This window comes from Carassius auratus, chromosome 17 (assembly GCF_003368295.1).
Source record: "Carassius auratus strain Wakin chromosome 17, ASM336829v1, whole genome shotgun sequence".
Lineage (NCBI taxonomy): Eukaryota > Metazoa > Chordata > Actinopteri > Cypriniformes > Cyprinidae > Carassius > Carassius auratus.
The window spans coordinates 8,267,211-8,294,625 of NC_039259.1; the positions used below are offsets into that span (position 1 = coordinate 8,267,211).

The following is a 27,415-nucleotide window of genomic DNA, read 5'->3' on the forward strand; positions in this document are numbered from 1 at the left end:
TAAGTGAAGTAAGATCGGTTTAAAGTTCTTGGAAAAGGTTTCAGTGTCACATGATTCTTCAGAAATCATTCTAATATGCTGATGTGCTGCTTTTCTGGAAACCGTGATACAGTTTTTTCCAGGCTTGCTTTGATGAATAGAAAGTTCAATAGATATATAAATCTATTATTTGATATAGAAATCCTTTATGACATTAAAATGTGCAATTAAATGCATTCGTTCTGATTAAAAGTATTAATTCCTTTCCTGACCCCTAACTTACAAACAGTAGTGTGTATATGAACAAAAACAATACTTGAATGGAGATGGAATGAGGATGAGTGTGGCGAGTGGGGCGGGGCCGAGAGGCGTGGGAACGAGGAGTGAGGCCAGGTGTAGTGATTGGAGATGAGCTTTAATATTCAAAAATAAACAAAACAGCATGTCAGCCCCTCACGGCGACTGACGCGCACAAATAAAAGCCAAAACATAAAATAATGTCCCAGGCCTGGTCCTCTCTCGTCCTTCACGGTTGTCACTCCAGTTTTATATCCTTCCATCTCCTACGTGGGACTCGATACTGGCGGTGGGGCACAGGTGTAGCTCATCTCCAATCACTACACCTGGCCTCACTCCTCGTTCCCACGCCTCTCGGCCCCGCCCCACTCGCCACAATGAGTATGTCTGATTGAAAACATAATTGCAGTCTGCAGTGTTAATTAGCAAACGATTAAGCCACAAGAGACAAAACAAACAGCTCTGAACAGGAACAGAATATGGAGATGTGCAGTACAACAATGTGAGCTGGGTGGAGCAATGGCGGTGACGTCACGGCTGAAGCTGGTGCCCATGGGTGCTCACCATTGCAGACGCCATGTTCGCCTCGAGAAAGGCCAGGTGGGCAGGGTGCCTCACATCGGTAAGAGCCCAGTGTGTTCTGACAGGCCCAAACCCCACAAATAGACGTCCCCAAGTCAGCACACTCATCAATATCTGACAGACAGCATAACCAACCAATCAGCACACTAGTAAGCCAATCAACAAAGAGCTTCTGGGTGGAGGATGATACAGAAAAAGCAAAATGATTTTGATTCTAGATTTTTACCCTGGCACGTCTGATTGGTTGGCTCCAGGCGGTAGCCTGCTTCACAATGGCAGAGATATGAGCCCTCTGTGTTTGAACAGGTACCATTTACACATCTGCTGCCATCCCCACATTCATCTACATCTGAAAAAGCAGGCACACACACATTGGGGTTTTGAGTAGGTCATTTTATGTAATATATTTCGCTTTGTCTAGACATTCAGCTCAAATGCTTCCTTCTCCCCATTTTACTGCTGGACGGGGCATTTAAAACAACTCTGGCACCTCACTGGGCCCCAGGAGCACATACACACGTCCCACCAGAGGAAAAATAACATTGGCTCATATGTGAAACCCATTAGACACACAATCCCTTTCTTTCTCTCACTCTCTCTTGTGCTGCCAAACACTGGGACTTTTCAACAAAGCAACAGATTAATTTTGCCTAAACATCAGATAAATATCAACACAGCACTGCTGAGAATCAGGACAAACCACAGCAGGATGCATTGATGAGAGAATGTGTGTGTACGTACCCTCACAGCCTGGTGGATCCCAAGTGGACACAAAGCCGGCATCACACACACACAGGAACGAACCCTCTGTGTTCAAACACTCTCCGTTGGGGACGCACAGCTGTGTCTCATCCTCACACTCATCAACATCTGTAAGAATTGAGGGATGAAATCAGTAACAGTATTCCTAAATTGGTTTTCTGGTCTTAGCTGGTTTAATATGATCACCCAGAATGGCCAAGCTGGTCTAGCTAGACTCCTAGCAAGTTTGCTTTAATCTGGGCAGCCAACTGGTTTTCTATCCTTATCATCTAAAAAGTTCCCAAAATATTGTATAATCTATTTCAGCAGGACTTTTCAATTGTATCAAATTGCTCATCCATGTGCTTTAAGCACACTTAAATAAAAAATGCATTTTATATATAGTACATACTGCAGAAACTTTAATAGTAGTAAGATAGTATACTATTCTAGAACAAAGCCTCTGTATATTTAGGTTTGTACGATTCTCACCTTGGCAGCTGGTGCCATTAACTTGTCTATATCCATGTGGACAGTTGCACTGGTAAGATCCCAAGATATTGACGCACTGCCCCACACCATCACAGGTCTGAGATAACTCCAAACACTCATCCACATCTGTAAACATCAAAATATTTCAACATTGCACATAGAATCAATCCCAGATGCCCTTAAAATGAATACATGATTACATATCACACACATGCACTCTCGTACCGTTACATTGGTCTCCTGTGGACGACAATATAAAGCCAGGTTCACAGTTGCAGATAAACGACCCCTCTGTGTTCTGACAGTGACCTTGGATGCACACGCTGTCATCCTGGCATTCGTCAATGTCTGTGATGCACACAAATTTGCAGTTTGCTCACTTGCATTTTATCTGTTTTTAGCTGTTAGAGAGGCTTATCTGTCATTTGTTAGACAAGATAAAGACAAACCGAATCTTTGAAAAATACTAAAGGCTGCTGAACTGTGGAAGGGTAGTACCTATGCAGGCCTTGCCATCAGGAGTGAGCGAGAATCCTTCATCACATGTACAAACGAAATAGCCCTCCCGATTGAAGCACTGACCATGAGCGCATACTTTTTCATCCAGACACTCATTTATATCTGCAAAGAGAAGGTCATGCACACAATACATTTGAAGAAAGACATTTATAAAGGCCCCCTCATTAGTCAAAAAGTAGCTGTGCTAAACATACAAAAAAAAAAAAAAAAGGCTTATTACCAACACACTGGCCATTTCTCCCTTCAAATCCATCCGGACAAGGAGAACACATGAAAGAGCCCAGAGTGTTATAGCAGAGACCGGACGGACACGCTCTTCCATCCTGACATTCATCGATATCTACATAAACACAAGCAGAGATGAACAGACTTATTCAAAATCATATACAAGTTCATGATATCCATCCAGCCAGTGGAGAGTCTGCATGTACAAGCTGTGAAGGTTTGATAGGAAGGTCTGTTGTTATTGGTGGGTGCTATTGCTGTCCTGCTGTGAGGAGAAAAGGAAACCATTGACTCAAAATGTGCAGGAAAGCTAATTTTGTTCTCCATCTCCCTGCTACACCTTTATTAATGAAGTTACTCCAAGAAAAACCTCTTAACTGTGGAACTGTGATGTACTATGGCACCATGCCTTCTAACTTCTACATGCTCAACCATCCATTCGCCTTTCTCATTGCTTCCAGCGGCTGCCAACGATACTTCATCTCTACACTGAATGGATGTGTTACATTAAAGCAGTTAGAGTGTGAAAACACATCACCTAATCACCACCACAACAGATTTTTAAAGAGCTTTACATTAAAGCAGACAGCTGTATTTATGAGGACACATTTTCAACACTTAAAACAATGTTTTGCAATGTTCTTTGAATTACAAGGTCACATATTGAGGTATAAAATCCCATAACAAATCTCCAACCTACCTAGAACTTGAATTCAGTAACCCCGAATTTACAAATAATGCTGGAGCTGAGGTTTAGCGGTGTTATGAGCACAATGAAGTGCACAAATGAGTGAAATGAAGAAAACACCATTATTCTGCATAATCAAATAGTAAAAATCAATCTCCCAGATCAAAAATGAAATAATATCTGTCTCATAGACTGGGATTGAGCAAACAAACAAATGCATTAAAGGGCTGACGCTCCCCATTCCGTAGGAGTTTCACAATTGCGGATTGTGGAATAAAGGTGGGACACATTCCTAAATGTGTAACTGCTATGAAACTAAAAGAGGATATTACTGGAACTGTTAAACCAGTTAACCAGAGAAACCAATGAGCTGGCCATATCAGTTTAAATGGATGTAATGAGTAACTCTGGGCAGGAGTTTCCAGATGTCTTGTACTCTGGATTTCCTAATATGAGAAGATGTGTTTTCCAAGTATCGTGAACATTTTCTCATCTGCAGCAGTGCTGAGGTATTTGGGTGACTCGGTTGAGGGTACGATAATACCCCTCTTCTTCCTCCACAAACCTCAAAGTGTGTCACAGGGAGGTGGTTTCTACCTCGTCTGCAAACCCTGAAAACCAGCTAATGACACACACACACACACACACAGGATGTATTTGGAGTTGAGAAAGAGACAGAGCTGTGCCTGTATTTAGACAACCACATCGCGGTTCAAGACCAAAAGCAGACTTCATATGAGTGCTGACCTGTCTGGATCAAAATAAGGGCCAAGAAAGTGGAAGGAGAGGACTGCTAATGGCTCACGAGGAAAAATACAGACCTTCAAACTTCCAAACGGGACATGTTTCTTCTCCTGTCCACAAAATAAATAATTCAATGGTAAATCTATGTCCACTCAAAGATTGTGAACCCTACTCTGTGTGTTTGTGTACACCAGTGAGTTTAAATGGGACAGTCTCGTAATTACCAGAGCAGCTGGTGCCCTTCTCGTTAGGCATGAAGCCAGGCTCACACGCACACAGGAATCCGCCTGGAGTGTTCTGACAGTGACCATTAGCACACAAACTTGGGCTCTCTGCACACTCGTCGACATCTGTCAAAAATAATCATTATGTAATTGATAGATCTGTCTTTGCAGGCAGTTTAAGACACAAACTTGAATCTAGTGTTTTCATAGCATATAACCTACTAAGATTTCATCACCTGGATTTAGAAGCATAGACGTCTTACAAAATCAGGCATATACTTAAAATTGTGTCTAAAAATGTAGTGAAGATTAGTAAAATTAAATATAAATATGACTATTTCTACAGAGAAATGCGCATTGTAATCAATGTTTGGTACTGTTTTAGATCATTAGATATTATAGTGACTAAGATGATGTTTTCTTAAATGAAAAGTTCACCCAAAAGGATAATTTTGCATTCTTTGTTGGAATATCAAATAAAACACCAGTAAAACTTTTGTTGTCATTATTTAATTTTGTTTTGGACCCCATTGGCTTTCATTGTGTGGGCAAAAATATTTTCAAAATACCTACATTTACATTTAGTAGAGCATACGCTTTTGTCCAAAGCGACTTACAGTTGAAAACAATGGAAGCAGTCAAAAACAACAAAAAAGCAATGACATGCAAGTGCGATTACAAATCTCAGTTAGCTTAACGCAGTGCACTTAGCAAGTTTTTTTTACATTTATTTATTTATTGTTAATTTATTTATTATATTGTTAATCAGTAAAAAGAAAACGAATAGAATACAAAAAGATTACAAAAGCTAGTGTTAGTAAAAAGCAGTTAGTAAATGAAAAGACTGCAAGTCTAAAAAGGACACTTTTTAAAGAATAGAATTAGAATAGAGAGTGCTAGAGTTAGAGTTTACTTTTTTGTGTTCCAGAGAGGATAGAAAGTAAGAAAGTAATACATGTTTTGAACTAAAACTGGATTTTCATTTTAGGGTGAACTATCCTTTTAAGAGGTTCCTTGACAAACACTGTCCGTTTAATCAATGACTGACTATATCAAATGGATGTATGATAGATTTACGGATGCATTACATAATTCAAAGGAATGAATTAGAGAGCCAGTTTTTATTAACGGTAATGGCTGTTGAGATCTACAATATCAGTAGTTTAACCTTTGAACCCTCACCTACACATGTGATGCCCTCACTGTCTATTCTATAGCCCTCATCACAGATGCACTTGTAGCTGTCATCAGTGTTATAACAGATTCCTGCACCACAGATATCAGGTGTCACTTGACACTCATCAATCTCTGTGAATAGAGAGATAAAGAGAGAGAGAGAGAGAGAGAGAGAGAGGGAGAGAGAGAGGAAAATAAAGAACAAAGTTATTTTTTGTGTTTTCACAGTAAAGGCAATGCATTAAATAAACATCAGAGACAACATGAATCAACAAAAAAGTAATGCATTCCATCACTTATTGGAAGCAGACATTTATTGGCTTTGGTATGAATTTTTCTTTCTCTGAGGGAAGGAAAGAATGGCTGACCACGTATCTGGAGAATGTGAATTGCATAAGTTGGTTTATTAACTCTGTGCCAACAGTTAGGTGACTTGCTGTTAACAAAGATAATAAAATACACAATGTTAAGGTTACATATGTTAGGGTTTGTGATAGATATCTGCTCAGAAACAAAGAACAAAATATCTTTGCAACTTCCTAATTAATCCCTTGCTTGCTGTGGCCTGTTCTGACCTATGAAAGTTGAACATTCTGCTTACCACTTCCTGGATTAATAATAAAAAATTAAGTTAAGAAGAAGAATCAACAAGAGGTGAAAGAGCACAAAAGACCTAATTAGGTTTCACTGAGCAGTCTGTTCAGTTTTTAATTCCGAGTTTGTTACGTTTTAAAAGAAAAATTGTTTGGAGCTTCCTTCCTTTAAAAACATGATCTTGAAATATGCCCATAGGAAAACAAGAGGACTGAGCCGAATAGAGATGGATTTAAATGACTGATTCTTACTTTTGGTATATCAGTATTACAATATTTATACAAAACAGTAATTTTCCAGCCAAAACATGACTATAGACTAATCAGTAATAATGTGCATCCCAAATATACATTACATAAAAGGATGGACTCACCAGCCAGCTGTGTTGGGGAGATGTCCTGACTTTCTTTGGAGGGTGGAAGTGCCACAGGAGCGGGTGGTGACACCTTCTCCACTACCTCTGAAGAGTGACAGGGAATGGGGCAACATAGGAAGAGAAAGAAAAGATATTCAGGACATTCAACCGTCTACCAAGAAGTCCTACGAAATGCCATGGACAAGATTTTTTACAAATAAATAAATTTATTGCATGATCTCTCTCAATATGACAAACAAAAACTAAATATGTCCAACATCTACCACCACAGGTGCATATAACAGATCAACCCATTGTTGTCACCATCTGGATGTGTTTGTTTAGGCCACTTAGACACATCTGAAATGAATCGATTTATTCCAATTTAATCCAGTCACAAAAGAGGTGAAGAGGTTATTATGGGGATGTGCAAGTACAAGTGGGATTGAGACCTGGGAGGGCAGGCTCCATCCTGATTGTAGATACCCCTGGTGACAGCTGGGCCTGTCCGGGCTGTACTACTGACCTATCAACACTCATGTGGATATAAAGCTCCTTCAAACAGATAAGAAACAAATGACACACATAGTAATCGACTGATCCACAAAGAGATACAGCAAATGTATTGGTAACTTAAGCAAAGGAATAAGCAATTCAGTCTGCTTCTGCTCTGACAGCATTGGGGGTTAAAGTGGGCGGAGCTATAAATATTTTGGGCCCTGTCCCAAATGGCACATTTGATGCTTTGCGGTCATGCAAAGTCCATGATACTCTTTATCACTTTAGGTTTCAGAGAGAAGAGGGCCACTGAGACAAGCTGGAACTGATGCAGCATACTATCTGAGAGGCTTTCAGAATTATGTAAACAAAGTGTGAAAATAGATTGCAAAGGCTAAAGGTGGCAATTGGGACAGAGTCTCTAAAGTTGTGTGGAAGAAAGCGAGATGCAATCTCTCCAACCCTGCCCTTTACCCTCTCTCTCATACACACACACTCACGTGTACTAAACAATGAATAACCTCTTAATTTACAGTAGCTCTGGGATGAGAAAGTTAAACCATAAAAATATAAATAATTGTGAAACAAAATGGGGTTCCTCAGATTGCTACGCTGGCAGAATCCTTCAGAGAACTTCAAGGCATCTTTTGGAGGTCCCTCAAATATCCTTTAGTATATATTTTTTTCATTAGAAATGAATCAAAACCTCACTGGGTTACTGGAGGAACATGAAGGAACTTCTAGGCTACACTTTGTACAATCATCAGAGAACTTAATAGGTGCCTAGAAGTTCTTCATAGGATTCCACCAGTGTGACAATCTGAGGAACCAAGCTTTAAAAAAAAAAAAAAAAGGGTGAAATCAAATCCATTTTGTTCCACAGAGAGACCAAAAACACTTGAATAAGCCTGCTTATCTCACTTGAAAGCCATGCTTTCCTAAACTGAGCTGTCTAAGGGTCTCAAAGAGTTGATCACATAGAAACATCTTCCCTAATTAAATTATTCGAGAGTGCTCTTGAAATAATACAGTGACTTTTAGTCTCTATCCTTCATAAACTGAAGAGACATTTAGCTTCAAACCAGCTAAACACTGCATGTCTAGACCCATCTTGAGCGTAATAAGTTTTTACCGTTTTAAACAACCAAAGCCTAAACCTTAAACTTTAAATCTTAAAAACCTCCACTTAAAACTGCTCTTTTGTAAATGTTAATAAAGGCCAATTAAAAAAACATACACAATCATTTACAAAGCAAAGGACGCACACTGACACATACACGCGCATTTGTAGAGCAGAATGCTGAGCGCACAGCGGCCATGCAGTAGTGATGACATGATGATGTCATGCTTTGTATGTTTGCAGTTCCTGCACGCAAGACTGCTGCTATTTTGCAGTGCTGCATTGATGTGTGCATGAAAGCATCAGCTGTGCTGCGTATTTAGCAGATCTTACTGCTGAATCAAACCCAACCTACCTGCCGGGGAACTGTGGGCACTATAGCAGGTCATTATGTCATATAAAAACACAGAAATTAATTGTCACACAAAGCTAGAAAACAAATACTCACACATTTGTAAATTCAGTAAAATAGTGCTTCCAGCTATGCATCTTAATTTTAAGAAAAATAAAATAAAAACCATACATTTCGTCATGTAATTTATAAAAGGGTTAACTTCAGTGGATCAATTTTAGTTCCAGAGCAACTTTGAAACACGGTCTCCCAGCAACAGGACAAAACTTAATAAAGCCCAAGGACAAATACTTTCTCTCTGAACCTGGCCCACCTCCACCACACTTTTCAGCTGTGCAATGCTTTTATGAGCTGCTTTTGCAGAGAGGCTATAAAAATCTGTGCAGTTCATTTTGTGTGAGAGTAGTGAAAGGAGAAAATATGATGCGATGCACTGATCTTCTGGAATCCTTCATCAGCTTTGACATTGGTTTTGCAAGGTGGAAGCAATACTAATGACTTTCTGTCTCTGCCAAAGAGAGAACAATCCTGTGTTCACTTTCTATAGGAACAACAGAAGCTTGGCTACATTTTGGATCTCAGTCTTCTCCAGACTGGTGCCAAGTCTCATTCCATTGCCTGGTGCCAAGCGTGCATGTGATGACATTTAAAAGAGAAGGAAAGAAGGACAGGGAAGAGGGTGAAAGAGTTCTTGCTGGTGTGGTTATAGTGTGTGTATGTGTCTCTCCTTCATAAAATGCATCCAGGCAGACCATAATGTAAATAAACTTTGCATCACAAACCCGAACCTGTCAGGTTTCCTTAACACGTTTGGAATATCCAGCATGAGGCATATATAAAACAAACAAACCACAATGTCTGTATACTCACATACCTAATTCAGCCTGATGGATAAACAGAGCACAGTTTCTGTCCTGTGTGACTCACCAGGTAGCTGCCTCTCTGTGATGCTGAGAGCTTCCACGGGCTGCTGTAGGGTGGGGAAGGGCATGGGAGGATCCACAGGCGCTTGGTGTCTGATGGTGGGCTTGTTCTGCCTGTGAACTTCTGTCTGGATGTGTCCATTAGGAGGTTTGGGCTTGTAAATGTACGGTGTGGTGACATGATAACCCATTCCTCCTGGACAGATTTCTTTAAACGCAGCTATGAGAGAAGGAAAAAATTCTCAACGACATATTCACAAGAACAATTCTATCTATCTATCTATCTATCTATCTATCTATCTATCTATCTATCTATCTATCTATCTATCTATCTATCTATCTATCTATCTATCTATCTATCTATCTATCCATCCATCCATCCATCCATCCATCCATCCATCCATCCATCCATTTAATCTTTCAATCCAACTATCCTTTATATATCTATCTGATGGTCTGATAGCACTAAAGGCAAAAATCAAGAAATTTTGTAGGCCTCACATGGAGGCAAATACAAATGTAAGGTAACAAGTGTATATGAAAACGCAAAATTCTACAGCAGAATTAACAAAAACAGAGAGATGGCGTGTAAAAGCATCTTAATAGCCGAGCTGTGGAACACACATGCAAACCACACTGAAGTGTAGGACAGAGGGGGAATGATGCCAGTAGAACAGGTGGGGCTGACAGGGGGTGTTTCTCATGTAGCTTACCTGTCCCAGGTAGGGGGCAGTGGTCACAATGAGGACCCCAGGCCTTGCCCACACTACAACAGCATATCTGTTTACTCAGTTGAGTGGGCACAGGGTGCAAGCACTGCTTCCCCGAACTGACCAATCGGAAGCAAGCACCTTTTTCCTCACGAAGAGCAGGTGTTTCAGCTGGTTACCGTGGAGATGGAAGGAGGGAGGGAGGGGAGGAGTGTGCACGGTGTATGACACAAACATGGAAGAGAGATAAAGAAAAACAGAAGAGAAAAGAGATTCCCTTCACCTTGTGTTCCATCTATGCATGACTACAATGCCATAACAAAGAACAACTGCCTCTATAACCACATTAAAACAGAGTGTAGGGGAAAGCATGACAGACTGTGAATGAAAAGAGTGATTTTGTATTTTAACGCAAGATAGACAAGAACACGGGACAAGAATACAACTACAGTAAGTGCAAAGAAGTCAGTTAAGCATAAAGCATGTGATAAATGTTATATACAGGGGGTTAGTACATAAGGAAGCACTTATCAGATACCTTTTTAAATATGTATGTTTGAATACAAATATGACAGTTCAGAAGTTTGGGGGGTGGGGTTGTACAGCAATGACAGATTAAACTGTTCAAAAGTGACCTCTTGATTGAGACTTTTACATTATAACAAAAAACTATTTTTAACTTTTATCTTTAAAAAATCATTAGGATATTAAGTAAAAATCATATTTATATCCTATGAAAATATTTAGTAAATTTCCTAACATAAATATTTTTAAACGTAATTTTTGGTAAGCAATATGCATTACTAAGAACTTAATTTGGACAACTTTATAGGTGATTTTCTCAATATTTAGATTTTTTTAAATCCTCAAATTCCAGATTTTCAAATAGTTGTATCTCGGCCAAATAATATCCTATCCTAACAAACCATACATTAATGGAAAGCTTCAGCTTACGGATGATGTATAAATCCCTATTTCGAAAAATGTACCCTTATATCACTGTGGTCCAGGGTCACATTTAGTATTTGTATGTTGTTATGTGTTTAATTAGTAGTAAATGGGACCCAGTGTTAAATAATGAAAACACTGCCACTTACTTTTTTGACACTTTGTAATGTGGCAATATGGATCAGTGCTATCAGGTAAATGTGTAGATATACAGTATAAAAGAATTGTCTATGTGCTTTCTCGCATATTAATTCCTAACCCACTTTAATAAAGAGCCAATTTCAAGCCAAGTTTTTTTATAGAGATGTACAATTCAACATTTTTATATAGCGGATAACAGCAGATTTGTGTTGATAGACCTTACGTATATTATCAGCCAAAACATACTGTGTATACATGAGCAAAAAAACCAAAGGCTAAAAGGAGGATTAAAAGAACTCCGATCTTCTCTGAACAAAAGGACATGACGGTGTGTACCAGAAGTGTAATTTGGCAAACGTTGGCTTCCAGGAGAAGGATCAGCCACTATATTTATCACAATAACACAGACAGTACACTTAGGTTACCTCGCTAAATCACAGAGAAAGCTTGAGCGTATTTGTGCCCCATTGACCGACTGCACAAATGTTGCCAGCACATTTCAACCTTGCTGTTACATGTTCAGAGAACACTCTGTTCACGGGACAGCCTCGGTTAGTGTTAGAAGCCATGTTAAATCATGCTGCTAGCTAGACTAATCAGCCAGTCTGATTAGACTGAAGTCAAGCTGAAGTGATTAGCTGCACTCAATCTATTTACATTCGTAGATTTCTTTGAGTAGGTAAACAGGGAGACAGCAGGGATATGCCAAACACATCAGCCAACCAAGTTACACTGGATTTGAGAAGAGAAGAGAAGAGAAGAGAAGAGAAGAGAAGAGAAGAGAAGAGAAGAGAAGAGAAGAGAAGAGAAGAGAAGAGAAGAGAAGAGAAGAGAAGAGAAGAGAAGAGAAGAGAAGAGAAGAGAAGAGAAGAGACTTACGGAAGCAGGTGGTCAGGCTGTGATCAGCCACAAAGCCTGGGTTGCAGATACATCTGTAGCTGCCCATGGTGTTTATGCAGTTTCCATTGGGACAAACTCCTTGAATCTGGCACTCATCAATATCTGAGGGAAATAACAGAAATAAGGAATTTTCATATTTTTTTCTGTGGAACACAAAATTCTATATTTTTGAAGAAAGATTCAAGTCAAAACAAGAATTATTTTGTCCACCGAGAGTCAAAACTACGGTGACCTTCATTGTATAGACAATGAAGCATTTTTCAATCTTATTATGTACTCTTCAGAAGAAAGAATGTTAATACAGTGTGGAACAACATGAGGACAAGGATATGATAACAGTTTTACACTGAGAATTCAAGAAAAGGCTTTATGCACACATTGTATAGTTTCATCTTGTTTTCTGGCATTAAAATCTAAAATGCTTAAAACACTCCATAGATAAATTTACTTGTGAAGAAAAATTTTTTTTTTGGGATTGGTTTTAGAACATAAATAAATAGATAAATGCTTAAAACATTAAAAACTATTTGCCAGTGGTGTTGGGAAAATAGAGATAATTTTCAGATTCAAGTTTTATAAGAAACGGAGCACCTCGGTGCTCGGGCCCTAAATATATTATGCACTTTTGCCTCTCAAGTAAATGATCTTCTCAGAGATGTTTCTTAAAAAAAACATAATATTACTAATGAATAAAATTACATTTTGCAGTATATGTGCATGCACAGGCACAACGAATGCATGTGATTTTTTTCCACAGCTAATATAAACCCCTATGGTGTGATACACACACACACACACACACACACACAGAGAGAGAGAGAGAGAGAGAGAGAGAGAGAGAGAGAGAGAGAGAAAGAAAGAGAGAGAGAGAGAGCACTAATATCCCTCCAAGAGGCCATTGAGTGCAAGTTAAGGGCATGGGCAGCCATCATTCCCAGTCACTTAGAGTGAGACACAGATCCAACACATTTCCTAATGCAATGCTAATGTGTTCATGATGAGAGTGATGTTCATGGAGAGAGGGCACACACTCAATCCCTCAAGCATCCAAACATCTGCACCAGAATACAGACTGGCCCAGAGGAGCTGTCACTCAAAGCCATGACATCATAATGTCCCCATTGAAACCCCACATCTCTATACAAAATACAACTAAAGAATCTGCTTGTTAGCAGATTCTTAAAGATCTCCTGTGGGGTGTATTTACAAAATCTAAACCACTTTTGGACATATTAATTCAGCTACCTGCATCTTATTCACTAACCACCCACAAACCAGGTTAACTTGGCACTACATGTGCTGATATAGTGCTACACACTGAGCATTCATTTATTTAATTTTCTTTTTTTTTTTACTTCAAATGTCTCCTTTCTGTGTAAACTATGCTTATTTAGATTATGCTTATTAATATATTTGTGTCAACACTTAATAATGTTCCATTTGTCAATATTAGTTAACAACATAAGCATGAACTAACAATGAATTCAACTTCTAAAGCATTTATTTATCTTAATTTATGTTAATTTCCACAATTACAGATTTTTTGCATATATATACTATAATATATTAATGGACCATGAACTAACAATGAACAGCTGTATTTATATTAACTAACATTAATAAAGATGAACAAATATTGTAAAAAAAATATATATTGCTCATTGTTAGTTAACACATTAATGTTAACTAATGGGACCTTATTGTAAAATGTTACCAAGCTTACCAAGCTTTCACTTAGTTGCAAAAAATGACACAATGATTACACTTTCAAAGCATAATATACAAAAAAAAAATATATATGTAAAATAATTTATACAGAAAAAAAGTTACAAATTAATAAAAGTGAAAATAATAAGAAACAGTTAAAGTAATTTAAATATAAGTTAAATGATTAAAAAGTGTGGAGACGAGGCTGATTATTCTTTGTCAGGCATGTTTATGAAAGCAAAAACCTGCCAATGAGGACAGAAATATGACTAATGACAGGAAGAGAGAAGTGGGAGCATCAGAGCCTGGCAGAACACCCAAACCACAAGAGACACGTTCACTTACGCAGTAAAACTCTGGCCTGACGCAGGAAAGCGTCAAAGGTTTGGGACCCTCAGGCCGTGTTATCAGGACAGTGATTACGTTCAAACTTAACTGGACTCTGAGCACTAAGAAGTGCTCTAAACTAACCATGCTCAAATATTCATTAAGATATGGAGGTAACCCCCTTAGTGCTTTGAGGCCTGTTTATTAAATCTAAGATACATTTGAATCATCAAAACGGGGCTTGTTCTTCATACCTCCTCACGCCTCCTCATGCGGTGAAGAAATTAAAGGTGCACTAGACCTTCCAAATTCAATAGTACTTTTGAGAAATATAGTGCTCTGTAGGGAACTTAACATGGCACCCATAATGATCACATGATCAGCTACTCTGTTTGCAGACCATAAAAAAAAATAACTTTTAAGGTTTATTAATAATGACAACCCCTAACATAAAATCTATTTTTGGTTTGTTTCAGAGTTTACTGGAGACTAAATAACTTCTTATTACTATTATTTTCTATGCATTTCTATATATGTCTCAATGTTGCCCAGATCTACCAGTCTCTCCCGACCCAGAGTGCCTGCGGCCAGGACACACGCTGGGCACTTCCCCTTAACACAGCCTGCTTCACTTTTAGCTGCGGTTCAGCTCTGGGTTTGGCAGACTGAGGTGGCTTTTGGTGGCTGCTAGCAGCAGATGTGTTTGGCTGGAGGTGTGTGGAGAAATAGAGTCAGAAAGACAAATAGGTACCAAAGGTTGCAAAGCCTTGATATAGAATAATGTGCATGCATAGACCGCACTATGCTCAAAATGCTCAAAAGCTTGGGGTCATAGAGACTGATCAAAAGAGACATAAAAGATATTTATAATGTTTTAAGGAAATTCTGTTTCAAATAAATGCTGTTCTTTCAAGCTTTCTATTCATAGAATCCTAAAAAAACAAAATATCTCATATTCCACAAAATACTAAGCAGCACAACTCTTTTCAACATTGATAATACTAATAAAAGACTTGATTAATAGCTGCTGAAAATTCAGTTTTGCCATAACAGAAATTAATTACATTTGAATATATACTCAAATAAAAACAGTTATTTTTAATTATAATAAAAAATAAATAAAAATAGTTATTTTTCACAATATTATATATTTTTTTAAATCTTCTTTTAGGATTAAAAAATCTTACCAACCCCAAACTTTTGATTGGTTGAGTAATTAAGAGCAGATTCAGCAATTTTATAGTTACTAACTAGAATACTGTTTTTATTTGTAATTAAACAATATTGGCGTCCCAATCCCAAATCTGTCTTATTAGCATGCTAAACAAGAGTTTACATTGCCAAGGCATACATTAACAGCATGTGACAGCATGAGCGTTACTTAATTTTGAGTCAGGCTGAGGAAAAGCCCTGAAGTCTTTCTGGCTGCTGGCCCTGATGTGTTGGATCGCTTGCTATTACATCCAACTTCAACATAGATTAGAAAGATCTATCAAAGATGCCACCTGTCTCTCCTCGTAACGGTGAAAGAAAGTCTTGTCTGTGATGGATCTGGGACACCGTTTTAAAATGGCAATGTAATAAAAGGAACCGTATATGGTGTTTGTGGCCAGCTGTGACATGCAAAGGCCAGTGGGGGGCGAACTGAATTATAAGTATGTGACAATGATATATTTACTCATGCATCTTATAAAAAATCATCACAATCTATGCATAACTACACAAGCATGAACATTTTTTGCACAACAAACATGCCCACTGCAAGAACAAAAAAAAATAAAAATACATACACATACGCATGCATGAGCAATAAAGTAATACAAGCAGAAACAAGCCATGGATCTTACCGATACAGCGAGTGGCATTCAGCCTCTTATAGCCTTGAGGACATTCAATCAAAGGAATCGCTATGGAGAAAAAAGAGAGAGAGAATGAGGAGGTGGAGGATAAAAAAACAGCACATTTAGATACAGCTCTAAAGACAAGCCTACTCTTACAGCAAATTTAAGAAAACTTTTTGATGTAGTTAGAATACGCACAAAAAAGTATTTTTTGTTTGTTTCTAAAAAGTAACTTATGCTCACCATGATTGCATTTATTTACAGTAATATTTTGAAATAACATTTAATATATATTTTTTTTAAATAACTTATTTCTGTGAGAGCAAACTGAATTTTCAGCAGCCATTTATTCAGTCTTCAGCGAAGAATCACATGATTCTTCAGAAATCATTTAATATGCTGATCTGGTGCTCAAGAAACATTTCTTATTATCAGTAATGGTAAAAAAAAATGTGTGCGTCTTTGCCAGGATTCTCTGAAAAAGCGAAAGTTTAAAACAACCATATAGATATAGTTTAATTTAATGTATCCTTGCTGAGTTTTAATTTCATAATATCTTTAAATTTCTTAAATCAATTTCCACAGGAAACCAACGGGATATAAAGGGAAGCAAAACGCAGTCACTCAGGATTCAGAGGGAACACTGTTCTTACATGTTCTACACTAACACACATCCAAACACAGATCATGAATCACTCTATATAGTCTGTTGTTAAACGCACCATCGTCTCTGAGCTCATAGATTAAAAAAAAATAAGAAGCCAGCAAGAACATTGTACATAGTTCTGTAGCTGTGTGTCTCAGGGGAGGCCTTGCGACTGGGAACTCATAGCAGGAACAGGGTTTACTTCCCTCTCATTCTCATGGGTAATGACCGTAATAAATTACAGAAATAGAACATAGAGAGAGTGAGACAGAATGACTCATTTGGAAGAGAACAGAATGGCATCGGCACTTCCAGGGGTCATATTTTGAGCCTGCTTCAGACATAAAGGGGGCTGAACTTCAGACTTGTTTACATCTTCATTACCCCAACACTTGCGTTCAGTTTCTGCCATGCACTTCTATTTCAGTTCAGTGCCAGCTGATGTCCTAGTAAGTGCTTGCCTACAGCTGCTGTAAACAGAGCTCGGAGACAACGGTAATGTCACATCAACTTCACACCTCTCATGGCTATATTGAATCGCCGTGCCTCCAAAATAGAGTAAACATCTACGTGAAAATGAGATGAAAATGTGTGAGATGAATATACCACACTTTTCAAGAAAAGGAATAACATTTCAATTGGCATCTGAAGATTGAAAAAACAATCCTTAAAAAAGTTATAAACTCGTGAACGTTTGTTTTGGTGACGTCCATAAGGTTTAAATCAGTGTTATGTCTGAGAATGCACAGAATGCAGTGATGCCCATATATGGACAGAGAATTTCAGAAACATCTACGGACATACAGCAGAGGGAAAGAGAGTGCGAGGGGTGGAAAGCTAACGGTTTTCTGTATGGAGTGACTTCAGAGAGGTGACTAAGCATGAAGGAATCACGACTGCATGAGTAAATCTGTGTATGTGTGTGTGTGTGTATATAAGGGACTATGTGCCAGGTGAGTCAGCATGTCAGTAAGTTCAACATAGCACGTGTAACCAAATACTTTACAGCTTTCTCTTTCCTTTGCCCATTCATTACACACTTGCCTTTTCTCTGCGGAATGCACCCCTTCCCTCTTGTTCTCGCTGTGATATTAGGACCATGTGTCTGTTGAGTCACAGCCACTTGGAGATTTGACATCAAATGGTTTTCAAAAGAACTCCTCATAGTTTCTTTTAGTTAGTGAGAAATCAGTGCTGGGCCTCTTGATGAATCATTGCTTTCCCGCTCATTTCGGACCGCACTACTGTGGAATACTGTGCACAATCATTCTGAAAGTGTTTCATCTCAAAAGAGGCCCAGACATGCTAATGTTTAACGTGTGTTTCACTCTGATCATACAATAGTTAGTTTCAGTCATTCTGGTTTTACAATTAACAGACTAAAAGTGAAAATTTAAGACATATGCTTGAGTTCGTGTGTGAGGGACAGACAGATGTTCGTGTGTGGTAAGGTAAAACAGATGTTTGAAAGAAAGAGAGGGTATGAGGGTGAGAAAGGTGTTTTTTCTAATGAAAACGAGGTAGATGATTTTCTACATGATGAAGAGACTGTTGTTTTTGTGTGTGAGGTAGAAATGGGTATTTTTGTTTGTGAAAATGTGTCAGATGTTTGGCTATGCGAGAAAGATGTTTTCATGTGTAAGTGAGATATGTATTTTTGGTCATGAAAAGAGAAGGATGTTTGTCTGTGTAAAAGTGGAAAGTATACTTCTATTGTCCACATTCCACTTTGGTTCAAGGATGTCTGCGCACATTGCGATTTTTGTGCACATTAGCAACTTAAGCAAGTTATTTGAGCACTTGATCCAAAACAAATAGTGCACACATGCAGAACATGTCCATCCTCAGTCGGGGTCAATAAAGTATATTTTAACTTGTATGCTCAATTAACCATTCATAAAGTCCCACTTCATTCGTTAGACAAGACAGAGCAGTTATTTTAGGTATGAGGAAAAAAAGGCCTAAGCCTTCACATTTTTTAAGAAATTTAAACAATAAATACCATTTTGTGTCTCTTTAATGTGAGTGACAGATTGCTGTAGTGCCTCAGTTCAAGTGGCATGCTAACTAATAATTTTTTCCTCTTTACTAGTTATAGCATGAAAATAAACATGAATGCACATCAATGGGTATGTTGTTTCAACCATGGAAATATGTCAAAACACACATTTTTCAAGTTCATTTGCATTAATCTACACTAGGGATGCACGATATTGGATTTTGGCCGATATTCGATATGCCGATATTTTCAAAATAATTTTGGCCGATGCCGATACCGATATCGATATATATACAAATATATACTGATATATTTAAACTTTAATTTTACTGAAGAGAAATCCATGTATCTCTTCTGTACTGATTCTACCATAAATTTATTATTTTACAAATGTAGACAGACATTCACATCTGAAAAACAGGTCAATTATTTCACTTGGAGAATATCGGTTTGGCTCATCGGCAGAAATATTCATATCGGCCGATACCGATAATGGTCATTTTAAGCTTTTATCGGCCGATACCGATATTGTGCCGATATTATCGTGCATCCCTAATCTACACCCCTGTTTTGGTGGTCGGACAAAAATGTCAGATTCTGTGAAGGGTCAGTTGTGTGCTAGGAGCAGGAAACAAGAAGAATATCTTGAGACAATTTATGTGTGTGAGATGAGGGTTTATGTTTGTGAAAGCTAGGTAGATGATTGTCTTAATGGTTGTTTTTCTTTGTAAAAATGTGGCAGATAATTGTGCAAGACCAAAGTTTTTGTTTCTGTGAGCGAGGCAGTAACTTACATGTTTTCTTGGGGCATTTTTGGCATTTGTGGAATCCCCATGATGTGCCCACCGTCCCACAACAGGCATCTTGTTTAGACAGGCCAGGCAGAGCTTTCCCACACTACAAATCAAATCCAGTAAGTTAACAAAAGATTTCAAGAACAAGACAGAAAAACAGAGATACTCATCTAGACCATTTTCCACACACTCATACATAATTCTGCTCACACACAGCTCTTGATCCCTGTTCTTTCTGATCAACACTCGGATATCCCTCCCCTGACTCAATCTAATCTCCTAAACCAGGCAGGAAGTGAACAACAATGTAGGAGACAGCAATGATACACAACTCAAACGACTTGATAACACCCTCCTCTCTGCTGACACGAAAAGAAAAAGTTGCAAATTAAGTCCAAATGGTTTCAAAAAGGGTCACATCACTTTACGATTAGAGTAAACATACAAGACTGAGGTCAACTTTAAAATAATAACTTGACAGACTAGCAACTATAGGTGTAGAAGACAACTGGATGTTCATTTAATCTGGAGACAGGTACTCTTTTGAGAATCATTCTTTTGTATTTCATCTGCAGTGCTCTTCTTAAGAGACAGATGTTCCCTTGAGCACCACAATGTTCTGGTGGGAGTGCAATCTCACTATTCATTTTGTCTTTCACTCTACTTCTTGATCATCTGATGATAGCTGAAAATGAGTTCGTTTAAAAGACATTAAAAGTGAGAGACTGAGAGTAATAGTGGATGAATGATTCACAGCTCAAAGCAATGGTGACACAGACAGAGATACAGAAGAATAGAAAAGAAAAGGTAGAGAAGACCTTTTTTTTGTCGAGTGTTTTTGTCCATTCAATAAAGTTAAATGAGAACCCATTGGCTTTCATTGTATGGAAAAAAACACAGAGACATCTTTCAAAATATCTCCTTTTGAAGAAAGAATAACAAAGAGCCTTAGAGATTTGGAATGACATGTAGGTGAGCAAATGATGACAGAAAGTTCATTTTTGGGGTGAAATATCGAAATATAGTGTAAATATTGCATTTGCTCACATAAAAGCTTTGGTAGCCCTTTATTTTACAGTCCTGTTACTCATGTACATACTATGTACTTATTATAGTAATTACAATAACTATGTAATAACTAGGTACTAACCCTGAACTTACCCCTAAACCTAACCCTACCCCATGTATTTACCTTGTATTACCAGAACTTTCTTGGATAAATACACTGTAAGTACACTATAAGTACATTTTAGTACACGTACTGTAAAATAAAGTGCAACCAAAGCTTTATACATGAGTTCACAAGCAAACACTATTTGTATCTCTGACCTGCATTCCAGCAGTCTCCTGGAAGCAGCGTCCCAGCTGGTTCTTGGAAGTCACCGGCTGGTATTGGGGGTATGTTTGCTGGTTGGGGTAAATGACGCCGCTGTGAGTCTGTCCGTGTTGGATGCTCTGGCTGCTGCTGTGGTAGGTGAAGGTGCGGCTGGACTGTGTGTTTTTGACCTGCCCGTTATTGTCCACCGGAGACACCTGATGGATCTGGACAGAGGCTTCTGGAGGATGTTTCACATGGACATTCACCAAACCTGCAGAAAAGTTACACTTTAAAGGGGATTCATGTGGTTTCAATACAAAGTTGAGCTTAGTCAACAGAATTTGTGGTGTAATGATAACTGATTCCTTGTAAAATAATATCCAGTTTTACAACTTCATTGTCAATATAACACAACGCCATAAACCCTAAAACTCTAAAATGACTGTAGAAATCTCAAGTTTTTGATAGAATAATAAATGCAATAGCTTTTATAAAATTATCACATTTTACGGCATTTACTTCCACCAGGGATTGACCCCAATCACTTGTACATGGATCATTGTTCCCTTAATTTTTGCTCTTTTTTAGAGAAATCTTTTTTTTTCAGGTAATTAAGAAATTCCTCACATTAAACTCATGCTAACACATTTTGTTTAGATATTGTAGCTATACTGAGTATTTAAATGTTTATGGCTCAGCCCCATTGACTTCCATTATAAGTGTCTCACTGTAACCTAGACTTATATTATTATTATTATTTAAGAAAACAAAGGACAATTGACAATTGATTTTTTGGGAATTCTGAGCTCTGATTATTTCTTTAATAACAGCAAAGCCATGTATTTCTGAATAACAAGTGTCAGACAGATTTTCTGCAGGTAAAAACACAGAAATAAAAGTGTTACCCTGGTTTTGCCCAGTGCCGTAGGTGAGGGGTAACGTGTGCGTTGAGTGTACATGTGTCTTCTGTCCGTTTACAACAGTATGTTGACCCTGGTGACCGTTGGGATTCACCATTTGGCAGAATTTTCCAGTAAAGTTTGGTGGGCACTGGCACTTGTCCCGAGCGCTGCATTTTCCTCCATTCATGCAGGGCAAATGGCAAACAACTAAAACACACACATACACAAACAGAGCAAAGCATGGTTAATCAGAGCAATGTTTAGTTTAGTGACAGCTTCCCTTTCAGAGACCCATCACATTTAAGAGATTGACAAACATATACACAGATGAACCAACAAAATTATCATCAAACTTTAGTTTCGTCCCATGTTTGAGCAAGTGTTTGCTTGTGGGCTGTTGTGTGCGTGTGTGTAGGGGTTTAAATGCTTTACACAAAAGCAGTTTAGGAACTTTTGCGGTGGCGTGTAATGAGAGTTCTACGTGACACATTTCCACTGAAACATGCCATTATGGTGACGGACCATTCTTCCGTGAAACATCTTCGACTTTCTCTCTGCCTCGCTCGCATTTAGCCATTTTTCACACAGCTTAAAATCTCACTTGAGCTTTTAGATCACGTTCAGCTCAGTAATAATACTAGCAACATGATGAATGTATTTAATTATCCCACAGCTGAGGTAAATAAATGTTTTGGGGATTGAGATTTTTTACGGCAATATATACGTGTTGTGGAATCGGACATTATTTCGAACATTTGACTTATAACAGTCTTATTTTTATATACATTTTCACAAACGTTTTTTATTCATGAAGCATTATTTCATTCATTTTTCCAAATGAGGGTAACCCCAAATGTCCCCAAAAAGAGGTTTTGTCATATTTAACAGTCTTCCAGGGACAATTTCGTCCCCAAGGTATAGCTAAACAATCCCACACTCACACACAAACAAATACATATATTTTCTCCAATACATTGGTGTATTTATATTAATATTTACATTCACTCTGACAAAGCATGATTTATACACAACATGCGCACACACACTTTCATTATTTCTGCTCTAGTGGGAAATCTAGGACTATTCCACAGTGCCAACAGTGAACCACAGGCAATAACTTGACACACTCATGTATCAACATTGAATCACGCACACATACACACACATTTATACACATCCTGCCTAACTAGTATACTACACAGCACCACTATCTCCCGGACAGAAGGAAATAGAGCTGTATGATAGTAAACCAATTTAATGCGGCAGAAATGGCAAGACAACAAGCAGAAGAAGAATGACAGACCACACAATCATAAACTTTCACTCTTTCACACATTAATGACTATAACATGGTTTATTATATAAAAGAGGTATTTATATTTTTATGAGATATAAACACTACTGATCTGGTGCTTAGACCATTTTTATTGTCAGAGCTGGCTTTATCTATAGCAAGATGACTACTACAGAGGTCCTCACACATATACAATGACTTTCAGATGAGCTGACAGCCAGGAGCAGCTCTAATGAGAGGCCTTGCAGGACAGATTCGACTAGAGACTAGCAGAATATCTCTGGTGGAATAAACATTTTAAAAACCCAGCTAGGTGCAAATGAAAGAAGTCAAAACCCCAAAGAGAAAACCAACAACAACAAAATGCAATTTGAATACATAAAATATTTCCTTTTTTTAATGTTGCACACGTGTGCCACACAACTCTAAAATGAACTTTGTATTTTATTGTATTTTTTTTTATCACATTTTCCAGATGTTCACAATTCATTTTTTTGTTTATATTCTACATCAACCAACCCAAAAACAAATATGCCAACTAACTTCACTTATGTATGATATCATATCATGATTTTAGCCAGGTGGCATAATATACCACAGGCTTAGAATGCTAATATTAAATAATATAGTTAATATATAGTTGGCTTTCATCAGAAGCATTTTTTACAGGTTTTGTCTTTCCATACAGAAGTATTTTATTCCATGAATAATTCCAAAAGTTTCAGATCTGCATTTATCTGATGATAAAAACATGTATAATTACTCTGAAATATTTTTATGATTTTAAACACCTGTTGTCTATTTTCATATATTTTAAAATGGAATGTATTCCTGATCTTCAGCAGTCATTTCTCTACTCTTCATTGTCACATGACCCTTCAGAAACAGTTCTATTATGCTGATTTGATGTTCAAGAAACATTTCTTCTTATTATCAATGACTTACTCAGTTGTGCTGTGTATTGAAACCTTGACAATACGTTCAGTAAAACAGCATTTATTTGACATTTACATTGTATAACAATAACAATTCTTTATACTGTCAATTCTGATCAATTTAATGCACCCTTGCTGAATAAAAGTATTAATTTATATACTTTTAATATACTTTTAAATGTGTATGATGTTCAGTTGTTAAGACAACACTACTCTGAATCACAAATTAAAACAACACACACACACACACACCACACACACACACACACACACACACACACACACAAACACACATCAGTCTTAAAGTCCCACATCCACACTAATTCTATTTTTCTATACAACAAATAAAAAATTATTAGATTAGATTTTCTAATGATATGTAAATATTGATGAAAATATCACTTCATCTTTCTATTCCACTCAGACCAGAACTCTCACAGAATGTTCAGGGACACACACAGACATTAAATGCATTTCAAAACTGGAAAATGAGTTTCACATAAGTGAGAACAGAAAAGCAAGTCATCAGAGCTTTTTGTAATTGCGATGTCAATAGCCCACCTGGAATACCAAAAAGAGCAGCCACCCACGGCCCATGAACAGACGGAGTAACATTTTCCTGTAAACCCTGACGCCTCTGCTAGTACAGACAGGTTCAGTGGCAGCTCCATGGGGATGACTGTCAAAACACCTAACACAACTGTGTCCAACAACGCATTTGGGTGAGACATTTACACATACACAGTCACTCAGGATGAACAATCAGCTCCAGTTAGAGCAGTCTGGACATCACTAATGATTTTCATAAGTGCACTGATACATTCCTCTCTCCAGTGCAATCATAAAGGAGCATACAGCTACACGTCGATCAGTTGTGATAATGCATTTGTAGTTCTATGAGATGAGGTCTATTGACCAATGTGGCAGTCAAAACTTAGAGTTGATCAATACTTCACAGGTCTGTACGACAGTCTCTATGTGTTCGTGGAGTTCTGCTCAAAAAAATGACCATGACACTGTCAGTTTGGATACTTGATTTGTCAATATATGCTATACAGTACTGCACAGTATGTCCATGTAGTGCATGAATGTAGGTTCATGTAGTATTATATGAAATATAAATGCTCATGCAATAATGTGATAGTTTCAATGTTTTTTAATGCATTTAACAAATTTGACATTGAAAAATCTATATTTACAAAACGTATTTTCAGAAAGCTCAATAAGTATAATTTTTTTTTCAAACATTCATGTGAAAACCAGCAATAAAGACTATCTATTCTATTAAACAAACATCTATTTCATATAAATGCTGTTATTTTGAACTGTCTATTCAGATTTAAAAAAATCTATTATTAATACAAAATGTTTCTTGAGCACCAAATCAGAGTATTAGAGGGATTTCTGAAGGATCATATGGCATCAAAAGTCTTACCTTCCCCAAACTTCTGAAGGGTAATGTATAGGGAAAGCTATATTTAATTATTGCACATTTGCTCTGAGATAAGACAAATTACTGAATCTACTGACAGTCCTAGTTTAATTTAACATTTATTTGTTGTTTAAGGTATTGATTTAGCATCAACACTGAGGTATGAGAGGTTGGTCCAGAGTACCTAAGCCAAAATCTTGGTATTGATCCAGCTCTAATGTGTGTGTGTCTCCATTCTCCACAGTGCTGGAGCTCGGCCTGGGATCTCTCCTCCCAGCTACGTCTGGATCAGAGCTGACAGAACGCTCTGTGTTCCTTATAAGGCCGCACACACTCACCCACTCCAGACGATCACCTCATTCAGACAAACAGCTTGCCGGGGAGAGAGAGAGAGAATCTTAGCACCAAGCACAAACTCTGCTTATACTGAAAGTATCTGTCCGAACACTTACTCCTCTGAGCTTTCCTGACCCTCTTATATGGAATACAATTTCAGCCGCTCAACCTGCCGGGTGCTGATTACAAAACCCACTGGTGAAAACAAACCCCTATATGAATGCTACCCTTGTGTCCACAAAGTAATTGGATTCAAAAGTAACTCTTATGTAACAACTATGTGTATAAATTGTGTTTATTGCTTCATTCTTGACCCTAATGCAAGTCACAAAGTAACTACTTGCAATCCCCCAATACAGTAGTGGAGCAAGAAGTGAATGTACTTTTTGATTTTACTTAGAAAGGATGTTTTTTTAGTTTTTTTTGTCTTGTACTCCCCAAACCCCATTGACTAGAAATGTGCTCATACTAATTCATATTATTTAGCATTAATATCCAAACTAATATAAAAATATAGTTGGTAAATAAAAGGCTCACCAAGTAGCTTCTATGGTCTATAATAAGACACCCGAGTTTGTCTTTCATAAGTTTTGACAGTTCTGGGGCCATCACACTTTCCCTGAGAGAAATGTCTAATTTACTTATACATAAAATATAAATGGAATGTTTAACAGCTGTAACTTGCATATTCTATATTGGAATTCAAATATGATATAAGTAAAAAACATTGTCCATGAGAAAATACGAAAATACATCATAATTTGGGCAAATATTAATGAAAAGTTAACAAAAAAGTAACAAAGACTCTACCATAGCCAATTCAAATTCTTTCCAAATGCCCTGATTGGGAACCAGCAGATTACGCAACTAAGAAGGGCGTGAAGAACCCCGAGCCGGGCAGTAAATGAACATGAACTGGCTGAGCCGGAGGCCAGAAGACGTTCTGCTGTGTCATAACCACATGCTCTCGATCCATTCTGAGCCCTCTTTGTGAATTATCACTGCTGGAAAGGAACCTAGAAGAACTGAGGTCCAATTATGTAGGTTTTTCAGACACAGTCTAAAGCATCTTTAACTTTTCCACAATATCTGCCAGGCAAATGAAACCTCCCCTCTGAACTGCGACTAGAAACACATCCAAACATCAGCCATAATTATAGACCTGTCTAAGGCTGGACATGATGTAACAGGCCCACGGCCAGCTGTTCTCCGTTCAGTATACAGAAAAACGCAAGCATACACACATACCCTCAACAAAGTCCGGTTGCCAACAAAGAAATAATATGTTCTACAAGACCTAGATGAATGAAAATTCCCATTTTTCCCACAATATATTGAGAAGAGGCGGCGATGCCACTCACCGACTCTGAAGTTGGGGGCTGTGAGTGTGTCCGTAGCATGCCCATTCTCACTGATGATAGTGGTGGTGTTGCCCTGCTGACAGCTGTTCTGACAGCGGCCGTTGGTGCAGGTCATCTTGCAGATAGTCGGGGTGAAGACCACCTTGATCCGGCCTGTGTGGTTCCCTACTGCCGCCCAGCAAAGCAGAGACATCAACAGAGAGAAGAGAGAAAAATCCATCAGTCTGGACGGCATGGCTTTCATAAACAACTCAGAACGACTCTCTCTCACTTTTGTAGGCAGTGTCTGGCAGAACAGCTCAGGAGTTCAGCTTT

The 27,415-nt window shown here is 38.0% G+C and overlaps 1 protein-coding gene across 8 annotated transcripts in view; it reads right to left on the bottom strand.

Moving 5' to 3' along the window:
* The window catches only part of LOC113117135 (latent-transforming growth factor beta-binding protein 1-like), a 75,072-nt gene that overhangs the window by 16,037 nt on the left and 31,620 nt on the right, over positions 1-27,415 (bottom strand). For 2 of the 8 annotated variants that reach the window (XM_026285567.1, XM_026285565.1), the window contains exons 5-24: positions 27,101-27,268; positions 21,746-21,949; positions 20,852-21,111; positions 19,523-19,625; positions 16,090-16,149; positions 12,188-12,310; positions 10,223-10,390; positions 9,514-9,729; positions 8,590-8,609; positions 7,069-7,171; positions 6,635-6,721; positions 5,674-5,799; positions 4,492-4,617; positions 2,831-2,950; positions 2,590-2,712; positions 2,317-2,439; positions 2,092-2,217; positions 1,600-1,728; positions 1,085-1,207; positions 841-972 (exon numbers count right to left, since the gene is read on the bottom strand). In XM_026285567.1, the coding sequence (XP_026141352.1) occupies positions 841-972; positions 1,085-1,207; positions 1,600-1,728; positions 2,092-2,217; positions 2,317-2,439; positions 2,590-2,712; positions 2,831-2,950; positions 4,492-4,617; positions 5,674-5,799; positions 6,635-6,721; positions 7,069-7,171; positions 8,590-8,609; positions 9,514-9,729; positions 10,223-10,390; positions 12,188-12,310; positions 16,090-16,149; positions 19,523-19,625; positions 20,852-21,111; positions 21,746-21,949; positions 27,101-27,268 (2,640 nt within the window). The remainder of the gene's footprint in view (positions 1-840; positions 973-1,084; positions 1,208-1,599; positions 1,729-2,091; positions 2,218-2,316; positions 2,440-2,589; positions 2,713-2,830; positions 2,951-4,491; positions 4,618-5,673; positions 5,800-6,634; positions 6,722-7,068; positions 7,172-8,589; positions 8,610-9,513; positions 9,730-10,222; positions 10,391-12,187; positions 12,311-16,089; positions 16,150-19,522; positions 19,626-20,851; positions 21,112-21,745; positions 21,950-27,100; positions 27,269-27,415) is intronic. The other 6 variants (XM_026285566.1, XM_026285570.1, XM_026285569.1 and 3 more) reach the window with 6 other exon arrangements.